The 27,157-nt window shown below is 39.9% G+C and overlaps 1 protein-coding gene across 1 annotated transcript in view; it reads right to left on the bottom strand.

The window, feature by feature from the left end:
* Positions 1 to 3,612: 3,612 nt before the first annotated feature.
* The window catches only part of LOC106920143 (eph receptor A8), a 103,056-nt gene continuing 79,511 nt past the window's right edge, over positions 3,613 to 27,157 (bottom strand). The window contains exons 7-9 of the mRNA XM_088005960.1: positions 6,800 to 6,985; positions 4,651 to 5,073; positions 3,613 to 3,750 (exon numbers count right to left, since the gene is read on the bottom strand). Of these exons, the coding sequence (XP_087862086.1) occupies positions 3,614 to 3,750; positions 4,651 to 5,073; positions 6,800 to 6,985 (746 nt within the window). The 3' untranslated portion in view covers position 3,613. The remainder of the gene's footprint in view (positions 3,751 to 4,650; positions 5,074 to 6,799; positions 6,986 to 27,157) is intronic.

The raw sequence follows: 27,157 nt of genomic DNA, 5'->3' as shown, positions 1-27,157 counted from the left end.
AAATGTAAACAGAAGCAGAAAAAAATGAACATTCTTCAAATCCAGGTGCATCTGGCTTGTCATCGATTCTCAAATACATCTCAGTTATTCTAATGCATAATCATTCCTAGATCTAATCCGACCCATTGTGGTGCTGATGGTTACTGCTGATGTTCTGCTGGAAGATCAGGTTTTCTGACAGCTTTTCTTGGCTTCATCCACCTTCCTTTAGTTGGTGTTTCCAGGGTTATGTACTGCACAGTGTAGTTTTGCAGTTGTGCTTTATTCGTTCTGTTTTTGGATGCCTGATTGAACAGAGTGATGTTCAAGTTTGGGATACTGCTTTATAACTTAACTCTGCTTTAAATGTCTGCACAACGTTCTCCCCTAACCTGTCTGGTCTGCCCCCTGGTCTTCATGAGGATGTCGGTTCATTAACGTTCTTTATCTTTAAAACAGCTGTTGTGGTCTATCCCTTTGATAGACCACAGACTGATGTTTACTAGCTCAGAAGGGACCATACAGAACAACAGTTCTGTTTCTGCTCTCTGAACTAACTAAAAGTGTTAGTCTGGGCAGTAATAGCTCTACTTAGCATTTTATTCATGATCTGTAGTGCTTATTGATTGGACAGCATGTTGTCTCCTCGGATCTCTGATGGCCTGTTGGCTTCAGAGCCAGAAAATGAGAATGAATCAGTATGTTTTAAAGGAAGATAAGCTGGGAGTCCCATCATGCAGCAGTTAGAGTTTTACAGATTGGCAATCTGCCACATCCCATATAATGGAAATTGGTCATTTTAATAAAATAAAAATAAATAGTAACACTTTGTAGTAGAATTCTGTTGTTCTGCCTCAGATGGAGTGCCCCATTAAAAGCAATAAATATAAAGAAAAAGAAAACTACTCAGTATTGAGGAGAAACCACTGTTGTTTACACAGCAGGGCCGGCCCAAGCCTTTTTAAGGCCCTAAGCAGGGGCCGCCACCACCAACATGTCAACACCAGATGCTTTATCATTCCTAAGCTACTGTATCTGTACATTATCTACCATTATTAGCATCATTTGTAATTAGCTTACATCATACCAGTGTTATTATGGCTGTTGATTTTTTACCTTACAGGAGCGACTGTAATTAAGAATTAAGAGATTAACTATTATTTGTGTAACAACTATAAAAAAATACTGAAATTGCTTTTCCATGTGCAATAGCATTTAATTTCTACTATTCAGTGTTAATAAAAAAATATATATATACATTTATGTATTTATTTATTTATTTTAAACATGCACAAAAACGCAAGAAAGAAGAAAAAACAATTAAAATTAAAAGAAATTATCATGCCCAATTGATAAGCAATTTTATATTACATATATTTTATCATGCTAACTTGGTGCTATTAGGGGCTCCCTGCTGGTGTGGGGGCCCTAAGCAGTCGTTAACTCGCTTTTACCTTGGGCCGGCCCTGACTGACAGTCACCGAAACCCAAACATCTTGTTCATAATTTAATATTCCACATCTGTCCAGAGATTTCATTCAATTTCAGCTCATTTTCAGAGTATAGCTCCAAAAGATAACAATACATTTAAGGTAGCAGTAGAAATATATATCTTACTACACTGTCTTCCCCCCATACTCATCATGACCTGAAAACTGTCTACATCAAACTCCAAAATGTGTTTTTTCAGACTGCATAGGGACCCTGCATTTTAAAGAAAATCGAGAATGGCTCCCAAGTGGCAGGGCAGTCGAGCGGCTGCGTCCAGCAGCTGAGTTCCGGTCACCTGCTTTTCCAGTCTGGATCTCGACGTTCTGGCTGAAGCGTCCACAGCCTGCCGACGTTCTGGCCCGAACCTGGAAGATGTACTTTGTCCCTGGCTTCAGTCCCGACACCAGAGCACTGGTGTTTCTAGTTTTTAGGGTGGAGTAACTCTGCTCTTCATTGTCCTGTCAGACAAACACAGAAGGTTTCCTTTTAGATATTCTAACCACGAATACAATGTCCTTCTTTTCTCAGAAGGTTCACTCTTGTACTCTTAGTTTACTCTCTGGTCGTTGATTATTGTTAAAGGAAGCAAAACGTTCACCAAAATTAAAACAAAAAGTATAATGACACTCCATTAGAAAAAAAAAACAATTAGAAAAGAATCCACAATAAATTCTTGATTTTCTTAGTCACTTATGTAATATATTACATAATGATTACAACCTGGAAAAGTAATCTAAAGTATATTAAAACGAATCCTTAAGACCCCAAAATCACCAGAGATTAAAGTCTATTCAGTGCACTTCTATAGAGAAGACTCTTAATACAATCTGGATTAAAAATCCAGTTAATTATTCCTGTCACTGCTATCCTCACTTTGTAGAGGCAGAGCGGGTTAAACAGTTACAAGAGGTGCTAGTGAGCTCCAAAATGAATGACTCATGCGTCTTTAGCAGGGATTTTGTCTTCATCGTGCCCAGCTAATGAGGAGCAGCAACGGACCACCGCATGACTCTGATTTGTTCTGTGAAGTTCTAGAGAAACCTTGAGAATACACACTGCTGACTGGTCCACTTGAAATCCTCACACACACACACACACAAACACACACACACAAAAGTGTCAGCCTCTGGGTGAAGATTAAGACGCAGAGCAAGAGACAAGCTAATCCTTCAGCCCTCCCCACACCAACCTGCTTGTTTGGCTATGAGACAGCAGGCTCCCAGGCCGCTCCTTCTGCAATTAGATGATTCCTATCGCCGCACGCACAAACACCCGGGCACACACACGCACACACACGCTCGCAGCAATTAGCTGATTGTGAGGTTTATGTGCTCAACAGCCGCTCGCTGTCACTGTCACTTCTGCTAAGTTGAAATCCACACTGCCTCGTCCTCCCTGTTCCTCTGCCTTTCGACCCCCATTTCCTTTCAATTAGCCGATCTGCCACCAGGATCCTTCTCCTGGACAAGCTCATCCGCTCCCTATCCGACTGCCACGGCTTGGATCTCCACTCAGATCTGTCCCTGGCCCTTCCAGCACAATGAGCTTACAGGTTTCAAGCTGCAGTATGTAGCTTTTATGAAATGTTTTTTTTACATATTTATTGAAACTGTCAATATGTCATGAAAGTATGGTGTGAGACGTAATCTATTAAAAAATTGAGCTGGGCTAGAAACAACCAATGAGGGCAAGGAGGAAGGTCTTAGTGCTGTCAGTCACCACTCTGTCTCTACCGGCTGTACTGAAGGTTTATCTCCCAGGATTCCTGTGTGTTGAGCTCCATCCCACTTTCCAGAATCTCACAGGATGATGCAGCCACCACCATGTTCCTCCAAGAGGATCAGCTGTGTTCTGGCTGATGTTCAGAGATACACATGACGTTTCTCGTGTTGTTTCTGGGTTACAGTTTGGTCACGTGATCTGACCAGGGCAACCATTACCAAATGTTTGCTCTGTCCTTTAAATGGCTTCTGTCAAGGACTTCTTTGTTAAAAACTACAATTTCCTCCAAATAATTACGCAGCACTTTGAGTTGGTCTTTCAATCATAAGTGGAGTTCATAACATGACAAAAAGGAATACAAACAGTTTTTCAAATCAGTATTTTTTTTTTGTTGTTGCAGTGTGCGACTAACCCTCGACTTTTAGCTCAATACCTTCTCATAGTATTTGAGGTCATACTCTAGGATGACTCCGTTGGGCTGGTCGGGTTCATGCCACATCAGAGTCACGCTGTTCTGACTGGTGTTCTCCTGGCGGATGGATAACACTTCCGAGGGGGCTGCAGAGCAAACAGGACAGATCAGGACGCACGAAAAGACCGAAAAACAGGGTTTACCGCGATACAACACACAGCTCCTTCTGGGATCACGTTAATGCCCCGATGGGCAGAACGTATCTCAGTGACAGCCAGCTGAAACCAGCACAAAATGTAATGTTTGTTAGATGCCTGCCTGAATCTGAAATCCTCATCAGCAGCAGAATATTGTCTCACTTCCAGAAGATCTACAGAATGGACATTAATTATTCATGTAGATGTTTTCGAACCCCTAAAGGTTTTGACTGGGACGTGGTTTTCTTCAACAGATAAAGATAAATGGTTTAAATTCTCATTAGTTTGAATGTAAATCATTTTAACTGAGCGATTCAAAACACAGAGATTCAAAATGTAAACAAAGTCTGAGTGTGATTATTTGCATTCTAATAATTGCTGGGAGGAAACTGAAAATGTCACGTTTCACATTTTTGAAACACTAAAGCACTCCTCTGCTGTGTAGGATTATGCAGTAACAAAACATTATTTATAAAACTGCTCTGGTTAAGGAGAAGTGGAGAATACAGGACGCGCTAAAAGTTAGCTGGGCGTTCATATCTGCAACCTCGCCCTTCTTTCTCTCTCATTCGCTCTGCTGTCGTACTGCTGATGTATTTTTAAATATTAAATGATTCATAATTTGATCAGTTACTCAGTATGTCTGTAGACTTTTTACCAAATACATTTTTTTTTATTAATGTAATTTCTTGGACGGCTACTTTTTACTTTTACTTGAGTAAAAATATGTTCAAGTTGTGCTTCTCTTAACTGAGTCCAACTGTTGGTACTCTGCCCACCTCTGCTCAATACTTGAGGTTAACTCCAAAGTGTTTGTGTGACTCCATATGTTTGCGTCATGAACCCTACCTGCCTGGTTTGTTGTGATGTTCACCACGGCATACTGTGAGGCCTCGTTGCTCAGGTGTGTCACAGCATTCGTGGCCAGGATGCGGAAGGAGTAGTTGGTGTGGGCCACCAGGTTGAGCACCGTAACCCGGGACTCCGTCAGACCACTCTGGCGAGGGATGAATCGGACCGCGGCGCTGCCGGAGCGCTCCACGATGCCCCCTCCTCCCAGCCCGATGCTGGCCCCGCCGCCCACCTTCCCCCCACTGCTGCCTCCGGGGGAAGCTGTACAGTCCTCACACGGCCCGTCCCCAGAGCACCTCTGGCAGAGTATGCTGTACTGCAGGTCGCTGCGTCCCCCGGTGTCCAGCGGCCGATCCCACTCTAAAACCACAGACGTTCCATTGACTGAGGAGATGACGTTCACTGGAGCGGATGGAGGGCCTGGAGACAGGAAGAGAGATTTACTGAAGGTTCAGTCTGAGGTTTCCTCCTGGTGACCTGAGGGAGAGTGAAGTGTAATTAGTCTTTTTTCATTTTTCATACATCTGAAACAATGCCAAACTGATTTTTTGTTTTCTCTACAGTCTCCTCTCAAGATGTAAAACTCATTTTCTCCTTTTGCTGCTGTTTTTTTTTTTATTTTTAGGCAGTTATGAAACACGGTGGGGAAACATGAAACTGCTGCTCCAGCAAGTTATTCACCAGGTTGTTGCTAGGTAACCAAAGAGTGAGTGAATCCGTTGATGCCACCAACCTTGCTTAGCTGACTGTGAGACTTTAAGCAGTTAAAGCTTCCCCTCTCCCTACATCCCCCAGAATGCTGTGCAGTTCTATGTTGACGTTCAGTGAAGCAAACGAAAATTCTTTCATTGATGTTGATCACCTGTCTATCGCAATATTTGTTAATGATTTGAGCCCTAGTGAAAAGTATTTGCCCCTCTATAGATTTCTTTTGCTTTTGTTGTTGTTTTATTGGATCCTTCAATTCATACTAATTTTATGATCAGACAAACCTGAGAAAATGAAAATATAATTAGGATAGTTTTGACACCCTTAGTAGTAACTATTTCTCAGTCTTTTTCCTGTGGAAGAACTGTCTTCATCTTTTCAGAATTGTTATTTAATCTGCTTGTTTTACTTCTTTCTTAACTTGAACATTTTAGTCATTTTATTGTGTGTGGTTAAAAATCCATCTTTGTGTATTTGACCTCTCTAAAGCCACTTGTGTTACACTTGATTAATGCTCTATAAATACAGTTTGATTGATTGCATAATCAGACCATTGCTTGATTGGTGTAAATGTCCTTAATTCCATTTATTTCAAGATGTAATAAAAGGGGGGTGATTATATGTTCAGATTGATTTGGATGGTTTCATCATTTGAAAATATATATTTTTTGTATTTACTCAGCTTATCTTCATCCGAAAATCAGATTTACAAATGGTCAAATCTGTGCAACAAAACGCAAAAACAGAATCAATCTGTAAGGGTTTGATACTTTTTTCACAGCTTTGTAGATTAAGCACATTTACACATTGCACATGTGTTTTGATAGTACGCATGTGTTTCACCCAGTCCGGCTGCATCTACAGGAGACCGCTGACGGGAAACATTCAAATGTTGATTATACGATCAATATATATATATATATATATATATATATATATATATATATATATATATATATATATATATATATATATAGTTTAGAGGCGCCACCACACTTTGAGTCAGCTGTAGTTGTCATGCCAGGCCACTGGATGGTGCTGTGATTTTAGCATGTCACAGAATGTGCATGTGCTTTTAACCCTCAGTTTCCACCTCACTGCAAACAGTAACCTGTCTCCCATGAATGAAGTGCTGCTGTAATATATATTTCCTACTGGAAGTCGTGTTAAACTCAACAGGTTAAGAAACCCAGCACAATGCCTGCCGCCATCGTTTTTCTTTTCTTCCTGTGGGTGCTTAGAACAAACCCTGCAGCCATGCGTTCTGCGCTTTTCACGCTTTTGAAGTTCTTTGCACCTCCGTAGAAAAGTTTCACTCTGAAACCTGGTTTCAAAAAGTGCCGGTGTGACAGACTGATCCGGTCATCGGTGTAAACGAGCAGCTGTTGAAGAGCGGTATTGTCGTGTACAGTGTGTGTGTGTGTGTGTCCGTCCTTACGGGAGCAGGGTGCTGCTGGCGGGTCATCTGCTGCCCTGTAGTAGTTGGAGTCACAGGGACAGGAGACGGCGGCTCTGGTCTCCGAGTGGCTGTGTTGGGGACATTTCCCACACGGGCCGTCGCCGGCCACCGGCTTATAGAAACCCACCTCACAGGCTGCACAGGGACAGAGAAAACAGCCAGATGCTCACGAATCCAATGTGTTTATTAGAACATCAGCTAAATCAAACAATACTGTTAAACCTAACTCCCAATCATCCATCTGAAGATATATGGCCCTCTGCCACCAGCCACTGAGTGTAATGTATAATTACCGGTTTGTAATGGCAGAAACTTCACAGCAGAGATGAAAGCCGTTTCTTGCCTCTGCTCAGATTTGGGCTGAAAATATCCTGAACTGTTGATACTCCCAGTGAGACCATCAGAATCCAGCCCAAGCTTCGACGCTATTCAGCTTCTCTGATACATATTCACTTTTAACTCTGCACTTATTAATAATGGAGGGCTTGCTGATAAATATATTCTCTTTCGAGGCAGCTAATAGGCTTTTGCAATGGTAAATGGGGCAGATGTGGAGCTGCTTACACAGAAAAACAGCAGCAGCAGACAACTTTATCAGCTTGCTCTCCCCCTCACCAGCTAATTTATGCTCCCCCTTAAATACATGTGCTGTCTTACAGACAGGGTGCCGGCCTCCTTGTTGTCTTGTGAAGTTTATAGACGGCAGCCTTGGCCGTTCGGGTTTAAAGGAAGTACAAAATCGGTTGACCAAGATTTAAGCTCATTCAGTTCAGTTTATTTATGCAGTACCAATTCACAGCAAAAAAACAAAAACAAAAAACAAACAAAAAAAAAACAAGTGAATCTAGTTTGCACATAAAAATATGTTTAATCAATTGGTAAGAAATACAAATTCAGCATCAATTGCATACATTTTGATGGGATCTTTGTTATTAAACAAGGGAAGTTCAACTTAATATTTAAATAATTTTCTGCGTGAGGAAACCCAGATGTTTGCATTGAGTCCCTTGACTTGAATGAGTTTAAAGCAACTGTGGCTTCATGCAGAAATCCTTCATGCTAAGCCAGGATGTAGCAACAGTGGGAAGGAAAACTCCCCCTATCACAGTGAGACACTCAACAAAACTTTGGTTGTTGTGAGCTGTGATCTGCTACAGCCAACTGGAGCTTTAAGGCTGTTTTCACACCTGACAGTCCGGTAAACTCGGTTTAATCAGGGACAAAGTCTCAACATTTACTACACTTTAAGTCATTTTCAGTTGGTTTCAGTTGGAGCGCTTCTCTTTCAGACTGCATGGTGTCAAACGAAGCAAACCCTTTTGAAAAACCTGTTCCCCTCCTCACCTGTGGTGGCGCTACACCAGAAACCACTGAAGGAAACAACATGAAAACCTCTGAAGAAGACACAACTTCCTTCTTCATAAAATGTGAATAGAAATGGAGTGGTGTCAGATTATAGTGGCTGTCGGGTTTTTCTTTTGTCTTTGGAAAAACACAATGAGCCATTTCTTCTGATAATGTCTAGTGTGTTTGTTTTGGTTGTATTTACCCAGAATGCCCTTTGCTTTAGTTTGTTAGCTTTTGCAGCGCTCTCCAGTCCACTAGGTGGTCAGACTTGCATTTAAATTGCATTCACTTCAACCAAACCAAGACGTAGGTTTGTAGGTGGACCAGAGTTCACTTTTATAGTCGTCACCAGAGTTCAATCGCCCATCGTCATCTCCACAAACGAACTGGACTTCATTGGCTAGCAAATTACAGTTCAATTAAAGCGGACTAAACAAGGAGCAACAAACAAAGAACTCAAAAGCACTGGCCCAGGAGAACATCCTATGTCAGAAAAAAAAATCTGAGTTGACGGCAGAATTAGTGCCTTGAGAGTCTATTTAAGAGATTAATGCATCTTAATAAAAAAGCCCTGTGCCAGTAGTAAAATCTATAGAATGACAGAGAGTCCACACAGTTATTCCCACCACTAACTCTGCTAATTGCTCTTAGTCTGGGACAGAGCCAGGATTAAACACAGAAAGACAGAGACAGGTATATCGTCTGTAGGACAAGTACATGAAGTTTTTGGCAGCAGTAGCTTAGCTGACGGCCAGGCCGGATTCTAGGAAGAGAAGCTGGGAGAGAACATGAAGTTGATCACAGGTAAAACAGCAGATAATGCAAAATTGTTGCGTTGTGTGAGGTTTTAGCTGAGTAAGGAAAAGTGATCAGCATGTCCCCCAGCAGCCTAGGACTATAACTGCAGTACTTTATATAACTAGATTGTTCAGCATGTTGTTGTTGTAAACTGGTGCAACAAACATAAAATTAGCCTTCTACTTGACATTTAAGAACTACTTTCTGTTTCTCTAATACAGAAAACCACAATAAAGTACATCCAAGGCATTTGGATTATTAAAAATGGAAAAAATTCAAATTGTGTGAAAACTCTTGCAATCCGCTATAATTTATGTACATTTATGTGTTAAAACATCTCACCCACTAAAAGTGCAACGTAACGTTTCTGTCAGCATGAGCAGAACTACAACCAGCAGCAAAAAAATAAAAAAAATATCACAGCGGCTTGTGCTAAGAATAAGCACAAATTATACTGCTGACAGTTTTGACTGGCATGTGAAAATGAATTTAAAATAAGATATCAAAGACAAACTTCATATCACTGGAGAATCAACCTGGCTTATAAAGCACTCCAGGGCCGCTGTTTTATTTGCGCTCCTTCTTCAATACAGCTGATGACTCAAACAGCTGAATTCCCTCATCATCATGTCAAGAGGTAATGAGCCAATCATTGGATTAATTTGAGGCAAGGAAACGACTAAAACATGCAGAATCTTGGCCTGTGTGAGATCCCATTTGACACATCATGGTCTGAGGTATTTATACAAGCCCTGTTAGTCTAAATACCAACAGGGCATTGTCTAAATACAAGCCCTGGGTAGGCTGGTAGGTAGGCTACCCAGGGCTGGTACCAGACTACCTACCTAATGCAGCCTAGGTAGGTAGGCTGCATTAAGCAACCAACCTATCTTCCTCTTTACCTTCCCATTTAGCTTCCTACGCCTACTTTGGTAGGTATGTATGGAGTCGACCTTCCTACCTACCAACCTACATTGGTGCTGATATTGAAAACAATTCTAGGTCAGACATCAGTGGCAATGTGCCTGATGCATTAGGGCAGGTCTATTCAATAAATTCTATGCTAATTGCACCGACTGAACAAATTAGTTATTTTTACACGTTTGACTAAGCCTGAGAAGCTATTGGTGTACAGAATCAGCCATTCCTAATTCATGTGGTGTTTCACTACTTAAAAAATATATCCATGAATATGTCATGTGAGTTATATTGAACACATATAGGAAACCATGTTTGAAAGCATGCAATTCTGTCCCGCTTGAGCAATAAAATCATAGAGCGAGCTTTAATTGTACACTGTCAGCAGCAGAGCTGTCACTGGCATTAGCACCATCCACAGGACTTCTCTGAGTCTGAATGAGGTACTGTAGATTTATAATTATTCACTGGTAAATAAAGCAACTGGCTGACATTTAAGTCGATGTACACATACCATGTAAGTAGATAATTGGACTTTGCAAAGGCACGAACAAAAGAAATGGCAGCAAAATATCTGCAACTGATAAACCAAAAGTCTTTTCTACAAGTAGAAAGAGACTTTTCACTCAGCGTCAGACAAATGATAGCATATGAAAAAGCTTTTGTTACTTAGGGACATGCTGCTCATTATTCAATTTTCATTACTTAGTTTTCACTATTCATATGTCACAGTAATGCCCATTTCTGCCTGTCCTTTCTGCTATAGAAACAGGCTTCAATTAGGAGTGACTGGAGAACACAGACGAACGGAGAAAGCAAATAAGAGTCAATTGTGTTTCAGTAATACTTATGTGATCACAGTCATTTTTACTCAAGTTATATATTTCCTGTTAAACTGATGAGAGCTATATGGAGCCATACTTCAGTGAGCTCCATGTTCTACATCGAATTTTAGGTCAGATCGGTGTTGAACACCTTTAAATATCATTACTTTTCAAACAACAAGTGTTCAATTTTACCTGTTTGTATTACATGTCTGCCTCAAAACTAGTCAAAGCAGCACATGAGGCCTGCAGTGCTCCTGGTTGCCTAGAGAGGGCAGACCTGAGCCAGCGCGGTTCTGGAATAAAAATGTTCATTAAAAACCTGAAAGTTTGTGGAGCTTTATGGTAAGACAATTTATAGGCTGTTTGAAAGTGTAAACATTATTTTACGTATTTACAAGAAGAATCTGCCAAGAAGGTCAGGTCAGCCTCATATTTGACAATTTCTAAATAAATGCAAAATGATGCTCTTTTTCCTCTTTTTGTCGCACTTTTAGACAAATTACAAAAAAAACTACTTTTGAATTATTCTTACATTTTGTGCTGTATGCTTGGCAACTGTATAAGGTGTTCGGTGGTAGATGAGATATGTCTGCACTAGTTTTCTACTGCTAGAAAAGTATTTCTCTTGAAATGCTAGTATTTTTAATATTAATTTAGAATTTCTGCTAAAATTATTCTAATAGATGGTCACACCACTTGCTTCAGTTCCTGTTATATTTTATATTTTGATAGAGTCACTGTCAGAGGATAAGTTCTGAAAATGTACTCCTCGTGTGATGTGAAATTTTTCCTTACAAAAAAATATCTGGGAGATCCATCAGAAGAATAAATTATGAACAAAAACAACCAAAGTGAATGATTTTTCTTAATCTTAGATTGTGTTATATTGATTGAATACGTTTTTTTTTTTCATATTCATTTCAATATTGAAATGAATGTCCTTTTGCAGAATGATTTTCACAATATTATAACTCAACTTGTTTTGATCTAAGGCTGCTGTTTTGTATCTCTTATATCTGTTTATTTTTGTAGTCATTTTTATTTTTAATATATTATTTGATCTATGTATGTCAGACTTTTTAGTTAGTTGAATGTGTTGATCCCATGAAGAGCAGATGCAGGAAACTGCAACTAATGGGGATCCAGATAAAAGAAAGGAAGACATTTTTCCTTTGCAAAGCAGCAGAATGTTGTGAGCAACTCTCAAGTCATTAAAAAGGCAACCTTAATAGTGTGGAGATATTCTGCAGAGCTGGAAGGAAATGTGCTGCCGGCTGATATTCTTGTTCCAGAATGTCACTTTAAGCAACAGAGCGACATTTCATTCATCCTAACTAAAGTTCTAACAGGAATACAAAAAAAAAAAAAAACATCTTTCTCCTAAGCGATCTAAAAGCCGGTACGGTTGCGTAGCATCTTCAGCTCAGTGTTTAAACCTGACTGAAGACAACAGTGTTCATCCCTTTCACACTCTCAAAGTCCAACCAAAGCAAGAAACAATCCCTTCAAGCAAAATCCATCCCAGACTGTTTGTCTCATTCTTGTTTTTATCCCATTAATCCCTCCATCTCTTGAAGGTTTTGTTGAGCACCCTGAGTTGAGAAGCCGGTCACGTCAGACCTCAGAGCAGCTCGTTCATCAACGAGAGAGACAGCAAGCACTCTGAAGTCTCTGACAGCTTCACCAAGGGCTCTTCACACACACACACACACACACACACACACACACACACACACACACACACACACACACGCACGCACACACACACACACACAAAGCTTTTACTAATGCAAACTGAACACAAATATAAACACATGGTTTGTGTTTCATGCTGCCAGGCACCTGCAATGCGAGGCTCAGGTAAACACTCAAAGAAGACATGTGAAGACCAGCTACTTGAACTTTTTACTTCTGATGTACTCTTCAGTTGACATTACAGGAGGACAAATTGGGAGTTGAAGGTTGTTTTGCAAAATCTCAACCTTGCAGCGTCTCAGAGTGCACGGTTCATTCCATTAAAGCTGCAGTATGTAACCCCACGTCGCCCTCTGCTACGCTGCAGCTAGCACAATCTGTCATGAATGCTAAGGCTAGTTAGCATGGCCACCGATGATGGCGGATAAACAGTGACTTGTTTCTCTGGTATTAGCACATTTAGCAGCGAGTACATGGCATTGATCGACAACAGAATAAAGATGTAATACTGCCAGAAGAAAGTCAGAATTAGGAGAAAAAAGTTGTTTTAATGTGGGGAAAAGCTTTGATCTTTGATAGAGTTATAAGATCTGATGTGACCAGCTCCATGTTTTCTTTGAAACAGAATCAGAAATGTCTTAAAGTCCCGTGGCTGATAAGAACTTGACTCTGCTGTGTTAAAACCTTCATCTACATATCAACATTAGTCCAATTTTTCGCTGTTTTTACTGTTCTGTAGTTTAGAAAATTAACCTGTAACAATAATACCTCACTTTCTAAGTTAACCTGAAGAAAAGTTATACAAAAATCTGAAATTATATCCAATTCAATAAAGAGGCAGGCTCACAAATACTCTTATAAAGAATGTCTCCAGCTTTTCATTTATGCATTCATCTTCACTCAATTTAATAATGAACTCTCACCTTGTCCAAACATTTATAGGACAGGATTTGACACCTTCGTCACACACAGAGACATCTAATCTACCAGCTACGTACCGCCAAGATGAGCTCAGCCACCCATTTGTTGAGACAGGGATGACATGAAAAAAAATTTCCGGTTTGTCCGTAAAGCTACACTTACCTTAATCAACTCCTGTTCAGTCTATCCGCTCACCTGTATAAATACTCCTGCAGCGCTCTTCCCGCCATTCGCTCTGAACCAGCAGCTCCGGGAGGGGAAAAGCTGCCGTACTCCAGGCATCGCGCCAGTCATTTTAAGGATGTTTATTGGTCCCCCGAAAAACGACAGAGACCCAGACATTATCATCAATCAATAAAATCCCCACAGCCGAACTTGAAAACCACATTATGCTGCTAACACTGAGCTTTCATCAACAACTCAGGCGGAAGTGGGAGCACTGCGCAGCGCAAGTAATGATCCGGCCGGAACATGGTGTGCTAAATAATTAAATATAATTTAATGAAGCTTCAAGGCACATTTATTTCTAATTTTAGTGCAGTTTGGTGTAGAGTTCTTAAAAAATTAGAACTTTATTCTTGTATTAAAAAACAAAACAAAAACCAAAACAAACTCTTCCATGGTAAGCAAGTGGCTGTAGCTGGCAGAAGAAGGCCAGGAAACAGTCATAACCTTTGGGTTTTCTGTGAATGCAAAATGTTCTGCTCTTGCTCTTTACTGTTGCAAATTTTGCACAATAATTAAAAAAAAAATCTGCATACCTTTTGAAAAAGAATAAGGTGATGAAACTGACCAGTTACCAATGTTTGCATGTTTAAACGTCTTACTGTGTTTTCACATCCAGGTGAATCACACAGGCAGAGCAGTCTTGATTAAATGCTACTGAGTAAATAAACAGAACTTGGAAAAGTTTTGAGACTTAAAACAATAAAAATTAACAATTTAAAACTTAAATGTAAATTGATGCAGCTCATTTTATTCATCCCTTTTAACAATCAGGTCACAGAATGCTGGTGCCAGATAAATTATTAAATATTAGATTCTCAAAAGTATTTCAATTTGGACAGCATGGAAAAATACAAGATCCCGCCATCGGACGACAGAAAACAAGCTGTAACCCCAAACATCTGTCAAAGGCATCCTACATTAAGTAAATACTTCAATGTACAACTCTTTGGTCCTGTGCATGTTTGAAGTGCTTGATAAGTAAATCCTGTACGATGTGGATCTTGAAATATGAACTCTTTACCAGAGGAGTGGGGCAGACAGATGGTGGAGGGAAAAGAAAGACCTTCTGAGTGGGTTCCACTGCTGTTAGCTAAACTGTTTACAGAACATGTGCTTTTGTGTGTGAATGTGTGAGAGCGTGCTCATGTTGGCTGTTTGCACGTCTGTAGCTGTCAGTGTAGTGCACTCGCTACCAGAGAATCTGCATTACAATGAACCCTAATAGCCGTGCGGCGGCATTGTGTGCTGACCTTGATTTATTCTGCGTATAAGTGGGTAAATAAATACATTGGAATAAAGTGGGAGCTGGAGAGAGCACACCTTCGTTCCACACGTGAGGAGACTGGGTTAGTAGTCTGAGGTGATCGCCCGTCTTTAGGTGCAAAAGGGGTAAAAAAAAAAAAAACAGATCAGATTTTTTTAGGCCTGTGATGGAGAGACAATCAGGCCTTTCGCCCCAAACCTGCTGGAGACAGACACCAGCTGCCCCATGACTCTGTATGGACAAGGAGGTTTAGAAAATGGATGGATGATTGATAGTGAACCAGCTGTTGAGAAATTCACCTCACATCAACAAGGGTTCCTCCCATTTCAATGTTTTACGGTGTACAGTTTGGGCCGACTGGATGCTACAGGTAGACATTTGGACATGAACTGAGTTTTCTTCTGCCTGGTTAACTGCCAGTCCATGATGGCTCTTTTTTTCATTGAGATCTGTTTTAACTTAGTTTTAGGATTGATGTGTATGACATTTTATCACACTATCTTGCTTTGTTGTCTTTCAAATGGTTTTATGTTGTTAAATCTAATTTATTTATGTTGAATCTAGCCCTAAATGCAAAACCTTTATTTCAAATCCTAAACCAGATTTATTATCCTCTTAAAAAAAAAAATATATATATATATATATATATATATATATATATATATATATATATATATATATATATATGACTAAAACAAAAAATTTGAGACACGGCCCTTGTAAATGACCAGATGTGTATTGATGGCATGTTTGTGCGAGTTTATTGCTTAGATTTTTGCTTTTAATTTAACTAATTATCTGAACTTTGTGCATCTCTAGTGATCAAACCGTTAAGTTGTGCATTTTAGTGAAGACGCTGAGATTGTTGTCCTGGTTTTGGAAAATGTAAGCCAATCAATCAGTGAGGAAAAAGGAGATAAATGTCAACTTTTACTGATCTCTAACCTCAGTTCATCAACAAAGGAGAAAAAAAATTGTTTTGCAAGCTCCTAAAAAAGAAGTTAAATCTTCATATCCTCGACTTGCAGCAGCATCATCCTGGTAAAATAAGTGGATTTAAACTGCAATCTACAGACAAAGTTTGAAAAGGGCTCCTCTGCTTGTTCCCTGGGGAAAATATGAAGCCACAAACAAGCCACTGAAGCAGTAAGCATGATGGATGAACATGTCTGGGAGATCAGCTGTGGAAATGGGACACTCAGCATGCCTGCTGTCCCTCCTGTTACAGTGATAACCGGGATGGTAACAAGGAAACGCTAAATGAAGGCATCAACTTCCAGTTTAAGGTAAGCTCGATTTACGCTGGGCGACACGCAGTGCGGCGAGATGGATGACCTTGAAGAGTAAATGGACTGAAGTGGGTAAGGCTCCTTCAGGGAGAACAGATTGGTTGTTTCAGCTAATCTCTCAGAGTCAAACAACATCACAAGGAAAACTTCATAATATCCTAATGCATACAGCAAAGCCCCTTTGTACAAAATAACTGTATTTGTTTCTGTAAGGGGGGTTCTTTTGAGAGTTTATGAGCTACTGATACTTTACCAAGAACATCAAATTCTTGACTTTGAATAGATCGTACCATGGTGCATATCATCTCTATCTGAGTTATTTCAACCTTATTGCCCACCCTGATCCCCCATCATCTGATCGGTTGCTGATGACAGTCCCTGAAACCAGGCTGAAGCTCAGAGGTGAAAGAGCATTTGCTGCTGTTGCCCCCAAGTTATGGAACAAGTTACTTTAGAGAGTCAGACAGGCCTCCTCTCTTCCTGTTTTTGACCAAAGTCCAGGCAGAGCACCAACTTCCCTTTCACCGGCTCATCACAGAAATGCTAACAAGTCATGTCAACAGATGATTCAAAGGCTGCTTGAACGATAAGTCAGGTTCTAAAAGCAGACAGGAAGACAAGACACCTACAGGTCCTAATTGGAAGGACATTGGTGTCTTGGAGTCTGTAAGCAAGAACCTGGGCCCACTGCTGGAGCTCACAGATGCTCCAGCTCCAGAATATGTTAGTGTGTTCTACCTCAAACCTGTGCTCTACCTGTGTTGCTGAAACTGTGTTGTCAACAACACAGATCTTGCTACCACTGAAAATGACAAAGAGGTCAGGTGACTTTGTCAGGTGACAAAGAAAGTGAGGAAAGGGATCCTGCAGTTTTTAAATGAATAGTACTCCAATCAAGAGACGGATGAACTGCTGGATACGGCCTACGACGTCAATCCTTGATTCAGAGACGCCTACATCTTCTGCAAAGTTTTTTTTTTTTTTTTTTTTTTTACCAACAACATATCATGAGATATATTGTTACCACCAACCATTACAGTAGATATCAAAATATACATTTTATGCCATATCACACATCCCCAATAGGGTAGGTACGTAGATAAGTAGGTAGGTAGATAGGTGGGTTGCAAGTTAAAGCGAGTGCAGATAATGGTTGGATGGACGGATGGATGGGTATTTGGGTGTTTTGGTTCCATTCTGTGCATCTCGACACAAATACCAAGAATGGGCATTAGCATCTCCAGTCCCGCCTCCCCTTGTCTACTTATCGGCCTCCCCCGCTGCGCTCAAATCAATTCCATCAATGAAGCCATCACAAAGGGACTATTACCACAATGTTTTCCTGTGGAAAATGCCTGGTAATTACAAATCAAACGAGACAAATACATCCCATTAATGAGCGTTAAACGGATGTTAATTATCCGATTGAATGGCTGTCACCATTAAGCCGTGTCTGGAGCTTGGGGGGGGAGGCGGGGAGGGGTCGAGGGCTCAGAAAAAAAAAATAAAAAATAGACGGGCACTTTAAAAAGCGAATTAACTGCATACTGAGAAGATCAGGCAGCGTGAAGCACATGTGGCAGGAATGCAGGCGACGGGGTGCGGGGGAGGCATGGAGGGGTGGGTAGCTAAACTTTCTTCCTTTCCTGACATTAGCAATTGCTGCAATGCATTAGAGGGGAAATTAATCAACAGTCTTTTATTATTTATATATTTGAAAAGGACAAAGTGTACGGTAGGAGAGCTGAACAGAGGCAGGAGTCACACTGTGCTAATGTGGCCACAGCCATTCAATCAGGCTGCTCCAGTCAAAACATATCCATCACAATAGGTAAAAAAAAAGAAAAGAAAAGAAAGGGATGACTTCCCTGTTTGAGTCTATCCAGAGGTACAGTCCTGAGAGAGTCTCAACAACTGAATTCATGTCTGTCATACGGCTGCAAATCATCCAGTAAATGTGACGAGATGAAGGTAATTTTCTTCTCAAACATTTCAACGTGACTTGACACGTTACTGTATTAACATACACTTTTAAAACTTAATCCAAACGATACCAGCAGCAATGGTACATAAGTTTACAAAAACTCTCTTTTTTCTTATGTATTTATTAGTATTCCTACTTCTTAATTTTTAGACATTTTACATTTGGAAATATGATGCTCTACGCCAAAAAAAAAGGAATGGAAAAATTTAAATATCAACAGCATAGTATTTTTTTACAGTACTTTATTTTAAATAGGCAATATAATACAAGATAAAAACTATGACAGTGTCCTCTCACATCCAATGTCTCCCTTAAAGCTGCAGCACGTCAATTACAAAAACAAAAGACGTTTTTACAATCGTATTAAAACTTCCGCTGAGAGACAATCTGTGAAAACAAACAAACAAACAAAAAAAAAATCTAACTTCTTCTCTTCCTCCTGTTTTTGATCAGAATTACACTGTTGGGTCAGAAACAACCAATCAGAACCAGCCCTGAGCAGTTAGCCCCACTCACAGGCTATTTTGATTTAGTAAGTTAGGATTGTTTATTTTAATGCAATCTGCATTTCACTTTGAATGAATGTTAATTTTTTTTACTTGACATTATTTGCAATAGGCAGTGTTGGAAGATTTATTTGACTTTTATGTGTAATTGTAGAGCCTTATTGTTAGACATTGTTTTACTAATTGCAGGTTTTTCTGTTGTCGTTCTGACTGAATACTTGTTGTACTGTGGCAGCAAGTATTTTGCAAGTTTTTATGTAAATTAGAAAATTTTATGGTTCCATGGTTCCATTTTGCCAGACCACATAGTAGCATTTATACCTAAAGCAAAACATCAACATCCAATCATGTGATTGGTATCAGAGATTGGCAGTGATCGGCCCTCATAGGTCAAAGCATCCCTAGATTTCAACAATGTCCATCATTTTCAACCAACTTTGTTATATTTGGTTCATCGCTGCATGACCAACAATGACTGAGGCGTCGTTTTGCACTCTAGTTGTATTTAAATAATTCTTTTAAAGAACTGATAATAACTGACAGAGGGCGAACTTTCCACACAATTTAAAAGAATTTAACATTAACGCAATCAGCGGCACACGCTCAGATGTTCGTTCCGGACCGGTGGGCTCTCCAGCGGAGGAAAGCAAATGACAAGCATGCTGCGTTCTCATCAGTTTAACTCAACAAGAAGTCAGGGCAGAAAATCATTTGAAGGAGTCCCGCGGTCCCCTCAGACAGAGGCTGCCAGCTTCTCAGTGATCCACTATCGTGTTGCCTGTCTCTTTACTGTCAGGACTGATAGCTGCTGGATGCTAGGCTGGGACACGGGGGCCTCACATGGGCCAAGGGTGGAACGCCTCGATCAATAATTCACCCAGTAGCTCTCAGGCTTCTCTTTCCGTGACTTGTTGTGTTCCTAAAGTAAGCATTCACACGGGCAGCGGCTGAGCGGGGGTGTGTTCAGAATGGGCTTGTAGTTGTAAGAGCTACGGATGTGTGTGTGGAAGCAGGTGCACGAGTAGACATGCACACCTGCTGAGGAGATAGGGCTTCGGCCAATCACAGGACAGACTGGAGCTAAGTTGGAGCGAGTCTCCTGTGTGTAGCTGAGATATGATTCATTCTGTTATCGCTTTCTCTCTCACACACAAACACACACATGCACGCACACACCCACGCACACGCAAACACACACACACGCAAACACACTCTCTAAGTCCCATGGTTTAAGAGAATTAAAATGTCAATGTAAGTTTGTTCCTTCAATTCTTTCCCTTTTCTGACTCTTCATCTTTATGTCTTTATCCTTTTTTGTTTTTTTAACCGTTTTGTCTTCCTTTTCTTCATTAGTTTTGCTTTTCATCACCTTTTTCCTCTTTTACTTTCATTTCACACTTTTCCTATGGATCCTTCTCCTTAATCTATTTTCTTCTTTCCCTTATTTCCCCTAATGCATCTTTTTCTTCTCTCCCCAACCATCTGGATATAATTTTGTTTTTATATCTTCTTCTCATTAATCTCATCCTCTTTCTTTGCTTTACCATTTGCTCTCTCTCTCCCCCCCTTTTGATTTCTCATTTAAATGTCTTTATTTCATTCTTCCTCTTTTCTTTGTTTCTTTTGCTCCCATCTCCTTTGCTACGTCTGTTTCTCTCCCTCAGTTCTTCCTTTCTCTTGGTATTATCTTTCTCCATCTCATTTTTATGATCCCATTTTCTTTTTCTCAATTTACCTTCCTTCGGTTACTTAATACCATCTTTATTAGTTCTTTCCTTTCACATCGCTTCACTGAGATGTATCAACTCCCCTTGAACTTTTCAAATTACAGTCACCTAATTTAATCCCAACATACATTAATCAGATGAATCGATGGTAATCGAGTTGTGTGTCAATTCATGGTGTAAAATTATGGAACAAGTTAAACGAGGAGTTAAACCAAAGTCAAAATTTAATACAATTGAAAAGGAAATGTAAGGAGGTCATTTTAGCAAGATATAGAAATATGGGTGAGAGTTAGCACTAATGTGTTTATGTAAATGAAGGCTAATGCATATGAGTGTGTGCGTATGGATGTATATATTTAGACATACATTAACCCAGATAAAATGGAAAATGAATTAACCTGTGTCTTTTTAAATATATATATATATAAATATTGAGGATCCATTTGAAAATATTGTATGAGTTTATGGAGTAGGAGTTCATAAGTTTTTTACTTCTTCCTACTCCTTTACAAGGATGTTAAGATTATTGTGATACAAAAATCTGTCTTTTGCATTCTTTGCTCATGTGTGTGATTTTATACTGCCATCATATTCGAAAAAAAAAGATAAATAAATCAAATAAATAACCTGGCGGAGGATTAGATCCACAGCTCAGACGGCACCAACCTGGACAGAACACTACGACTATTAACTACTCCAAACATCTGTCCTTTCAAGAAAGCTATTTCCTGTTTACATGTCACAATCTGAGGGGGGCTCACACTAACCAGAAGAAAAAACTCTGAAACAAAACCTGCTGGTCTACGTCCAAAATGGAACAGGTATTACTTCACGTCTCCCTGAACACACCATCAGACAGATTTCATGTTTATTTCTACTTGTTAACTTCACTAAAATTCAGTCCTATTTTCACGAGAGATCTGTTCACACAAAATAATAGAACACAGATGAGATGACCTGGTCGACATCTCCAAGAGAGATTAGAGCGCTGTTGATCTGAGAAGTTCCAGGATTTAGGGGGAAACATCGGTTGTTACCTATTTGGCAAAAAATAAATAAATAAATCACTTTTGCAAAAAAAATAAAACAAAAAAAAACATTATTTTAGAAAAGTGATAATATGAGAATGTCTTTCTGACCCAGGAACATGAAGCACCTGTGAGGTTTAGATCCTACATGTGTCTTAAAACACCATGGTAGACAGAATGGCAGAAGCATTTATGTAAACAATGTCTTTATATTTATAGGCAGATTGAACAAAGACTCAATGTTTTTTAGCAGAGAGAAAAAAATTTCAAAAAGAACTAATAGGTTTCTTTGAAATCGCTTTAGTATGAGAAATTAAAGAAAGATTTTCTTTAGTTATTATATCACAGCATATCATAGTGTGGTTCAAACTCTATACAGTAACCTTGGTTGGTTAGAAGCTTGGAAACAGAAAAAAAATCTTTAGGAACCACTTTGAGTCAGAATTATATCAAATATTCAAAACCAGTAAAAAAAAAAAAAGCTTAAGCACAGCGTGCAACATTATTGCCTAAATTGTCGATTTAAATAATGTATCCTGCTTCATAATAACGCATCATTTTGTGAAGCTCGACCATAAAAACTCATGAAAGTTTGCGGCTTTACCGTGGCTGGTGTGAAAACGTTCACGGGGAACTTTCCTGTCTCTCTTTTTCCTCTCAGCCTCCCCTCACCGACTCGTCACACTCATCGCCATCCATCAGACAGGTCCGAGCAGACAGACAAAATTAATTAGTCCTGGCCCAGAAACAACAAACACCTCTCCACTGAGGCTCGCTCTCTAATAAAGAGATGCACAAACACTTAATGAGACACACGCAGCAGGAACGCCACACACACTTTCTCCATTAATCCCCACGTCGCTGGGGCCTTGGCGTCCAACCCGCAGCATGCAGCGGCTGCAGCTGCCATAACTGTCAGATGCTTTTTGTTTGGTCACGCCGGTGGATCTGGTCTGGCTGCTTGGCAGAAGACCAAGTCAAGGTACTTTTGTTTCATGCTAGGAATCAGATTGGCATTTATTTGACTGCTAAAAACACATATTGTAGAATTAAGTGTTTAGTTAAATATAGTAAATTACGCACTAAAGGTTCAGTATTATGTATTTTCCAGACACAAAGTGGCATTTTATAGCACAATCAAGTAACTATGTTTCCTTCAGTTGCTGAACATATCAAATCTGACTTAAAAGAAACTTGACTTTGTAATTTAGCGCAATAAAATTGGGCCTCTGTCTCTTTAAGAAACTCCTGCTCTTTCAGAAACGTCAGGGAGTCAGCACAGTGTCGCTCCTCTATTAACCCTTAAACAATATTTTTACCAGCATTGCACTGAAAAGCATAATGAGCTCAGCAGAGTTTCAAACATGTAACTACAGCTGCAAGGAGGAGCTAAGTTTACCAGGTGTTTTGCCCAGCTTAATGGTTGCCATGGAGATTAAAGAATTTCTCAAGCATGTATGAAAGCATCAAGGCTACACTCTGGGTATGGTTTTGATGAGGGAATAACATCATAACATGATGTAAAGCTAAAAAAAGTCAACAAATAATACTGGCCCTTTAAAATCTTTTCAGACACCTTTCATCTCTGACAGTTACTGTCATATTTACAACAGCTCCAGATGAAAACCACTAACATTGTGGCCATAAATACTACAAGAGTCATAAGTCAATAAATGAAAAAAGAAGATCACATACAAACATCAGCAAACTGATAAAACTCTGGCAGAAACGCACATTTATGACTCTTTTGCAAAGACAGCAATATTATTTATTTTGAGGGAAACAGACTGAGGTAAAAATCAGGTCAATCAAATCTCGCTCTTCGACAGGTACCAGGAGCTGCTGGTTCTGTCCGCTGAATCCCACCACCGTTTCTTTCAGGATGTGAAGCTCCTAATGAAGACGCAGTTAAGCGATTTGGGGAACGGATGATTTAGTGAGAACGTCATTATTCCCCGGCTCATGGCTCACTTGAGTAGAACACGATATTCATAATTGCTGTCAGAATCAACTTGTGGCAGGCTGCTATCAGGAACGTGAGAGGAGCTAAAATTGAAAGTGTCTCCAGAGTCGGAGCGGCGAGGGAATACAGAGTGATCAAATTAGTTCCGTCCTCCTGGCGGTTTGTAAACAGCCGCTGATCAACAACATTGTTTCAGTTTGGGGGGTGGATGACATGAGAGGCTCCGGAAACACACCCATATTCACAACTTCTGGGTGGGAACGCTTTATACACACGCGCGCACACGCACGCACGCACGCACACACACACTCTCTCCTTTAATGCCAAATCCATCAGAGAGTTTGAGCTGAACTTACAAGAAAATAAATTTGTTTTCATTTTCATCTTAACGATTTTAACTATAAACAGCTATGTAAATCACGTATTAGGCCACTCAATTGTTTTTATTGACTTTCAATGGAACTTTGTATTCTTTGTATTTTACACACACAAAAAAAAGAAATAGATGTTAATTGAAAGGTCAAACATCCTGCCTAAGGTAAAGAAAAAAAGATTCCTACGACTTTTGTTGTTTGTTTCTTGTCATTTATATTTATTCATTCCTTATTGGGTCATTAAACGTTTCATGGTGTAGTAAAATGCCTCCAGTGTTTTTGGGGTTTCCAGAGCAGTAAGTGACTAAGTTTTTTAATGCCAACTCCCTACTTTGGATAGTATTTTAAAGATGTTGAAATGAAAATGTGCAAAACATCTCTACTTAAAACAAAAACAAAGGCTGATCAGGATATCCTTAATTTAAAAATATTTGATATAGAGCAACAAATACAAAAGTATTTTTCAAAATAAACACCATCAAATCATTGCTCAACCTCTTTTTTTGTACTGTTTTATATTTATATTTTCTAATTTATGTTAACACAATCATAAACTTTCTCACAGAAATATTACCATATAAATGCCGCAGACAGCAGCCCTAATATTGAAATTGTTAATCATGTGTTTATTGAAAGCCACAAAGACGCCGAACCAATGAAGGTACCTCAGCCTGAGCAGCAGTCACACACCGGTCAGCCTACGAGGCTTCGCTGTGTGTCCTGGTGTGAGTCCATCTCTGCACATGTGTTTTATACAAAATGTTTGAAGTGGAAATAGGAAGGCACACCAAAGAAGAGGCAGGTGCTTAAAGGCAAAAGCAAGGACAAAGTCCTCAGCCAGCCGTTGTGTGCTTTGAAATGAGAATATAACAGAATATTAAACGGTCTCTGCTGCTGCCTCACTTTAATATTTCCCTGCATCGCCACAGTGACAGATAACCATCACAATAAAAGCCCAACTGTCACACGTTCCCTTTGGTGACATCTTGTCTTTCACTCAAACCCGTGCCATAATCACAGTGTCCATAACAATGTCTTTGTAATTTAAATTCTTTCATCTCAGCCCCTTGATTCTGCTCACCTTTCCTTTTATTTATCCTCAGTGTCTTCTCGCTGACATGTAGGGGAGTTTGCTGACATGAGTCAAAAAAAAAAAAGGCCTTGGGCCTCAGTCAATCCCTCAGTGACTTAAGCTAATAATTGTTGTCTGCCAGAGAGGGAGAGGTGAAAAATGACAAGACCTGCCAGGAAGGCGCACCTTTAAACCGGCAGAACACAAACCTGCTGCCAGTTTAATCACACAGCATCTGGAGGCCGGGCCTGAAGAAGAAGCTGCAGCATTCAGAAGGGGGGCATTGATAAATAGGTGCTTTATTGTTTACCAGCTCATCTTCCAGTTAAAAAGAATCTAAAAGCATTCCAGAGAAATAGGTCGATTTTATTAGATTCCATTATGAAGCTGAAAGAGGACGGCAGTTCTATGCATATTCAGAGTTGTCATTTGCATTTTAACATAGCCTCCTTTTAATGTTCACCATGCAGAGCAGAGCAATTGATCTGAAATCAGTTTTCAACTTTAAATTCTAAAGAAAAATTTCCCAGAAGAAAGACTGTACAACATCTTTACGATTTATGTGTTCGCATCCACCTGGATAATATGTAGTTGTGACCCTGACCCAGCCGACAGGTCCGGGAGAACCTGGATCGGTCGTGAAACAATGTCACAAACTTTGAAGAGTTCAGGATTGTTCAGTTCATCATCTGCAAATGGAAAGAGTTAAACCAAAAACCTACCAAGACATGGTACATTACAAGGTAAAGAGAGCATTAATCAGAAACTCTCAAACTATGTGAGAAGCTTGTGGGACAAAACCCAAAAGGTTTGACCAAAGTCAAGCAGTTCAAAGATACCATTGCCAAATACTGAGGAAACGTATATAAAGTCTTGAAATTGAAGATGTTGATAAATAAACCTGTCATTATTACGATACTTAGCAAACAGTAATAATTTTGGTCATTTTAGCTGACCTAAAATAAGTAAGCTTTTCCATTATTCAACTTCAGAAAGTGAGACAAAAAATGTGTATATCTGTTTATTCAAAGTATTTAAACTTCTGGTTTCACTTGCAGTAATGGTCCTTGTTCTGCTGGTTTGGCCTTACTTAGTTCAACCAAAGTAAAGGCTAACAACTGCCAGCAGGGTGTTTTACTCTTGCCCTGTTCAAGTTATTAACCAGTCAAATGACTGGTATCCCATCAAATTTGACAAAGTCTGAAATCAAAATTAAAAGTGAAATTTTAGGCGATTTTGGGCTTCGTTTGACTCATTTACGACAACAAAAAAGTTTAAAGTCTTTCTTTAGTAGCCATACATCAGACAAATAATCAGACAAAACAGCAGTACATTATTACCTTTTGAAATTCCCTTACATCAAGAAATGTGGGTCAGAGTAACTTTCAACAAGTTTTTTTCACATAGGATCTCCATTTAACCCACTTCCTGTCAGAAACCACTGACCAGAAGATGTTTGGGTTCCTCAGGAAACTTCCAAGGTATTTCATTCATACTTGTAAAGGTCCACAAAGGGGCGCTATTGATGTACGAACATTTCACGATAAGTTTCAAAGTTAGCGTGAGTGTTTGATCTGGATCTGATTATCTTTAGCTTTCACTTCTGAAAGGCTGCTCTTGGATATTTTTGGTGTGATTTGGCACAACTTAAATCGCGAATAAGAATAACTGAGTGGAACTTTAAATCTTCTAATCTTTTACTCTTTCAAATCCACCGCTGAGAGAATCATGAAAATCTATTGGAGAATTTTGCTTCCACAAGGGAGAACAGGCCGTGGTCCGCTGACTGAACGAGTACAAATCCACCCAGCAGCCCCTCCTTGGTATCCCTCCCTCTTATTTTTAGGTGTGTGTGTGTCCGCGTGTGTGTGCCTGGGTTTCAAGCTTGAGTGAGCCAGCTGAGCTGAGGTGTTGTGACCAGACTAAGTGTGTGTGCCTTATATCAGTGTGTCCTCAATCGCTCTCACTGTATGGGGCACTTAAGTCCAAAGGCACACAACACACACATACAGTAACCACCTGCACACATCTCTGCACACCCACACCCACACAAACTCAGTGTTTTGATGAAAACTAAAGTGGACCAGTGGTTCAGTCAACCTCCCCACCAACGTCTCTCCTCTCTTTTTCCCTTCGTCTTTCATTGCTTCTTTCCCTGTGACACTTTTGTGCATGTCACGCAACCCTGTGCTCTCTCCTACACACACACACACACACACACACCCACACACACACACACACACACACACACAAACACACGCACACACACGCACACACACACACACACACACACACGTGATGTCAGGCTCTCAGCCAAAGCCCTGCACCTTTGTCAAGGGAAAAGCACTTAAGCACGCTTATATACACACACATACTCTGCATCCACGCACATCCGT

This window comes from Poecilia mexicana, unplaced genomic scaffold, assembly GCF_051168715.1.
Source record: "Poecilia mexicana isolate PSO_F unplaced genomic scaffold, ASM5116871v1 scaffold_5, whole genome shotgun sequence".
NCBI lineage: Eukaryota > Metazoa > Chordata > Actinopteri > Cyprinodontiformes > Poeciliidae > Poecilia > Poecilia mexicana.
This window is presented reverse-complemented; position numbering and strand designations above follow the sequence as displayed.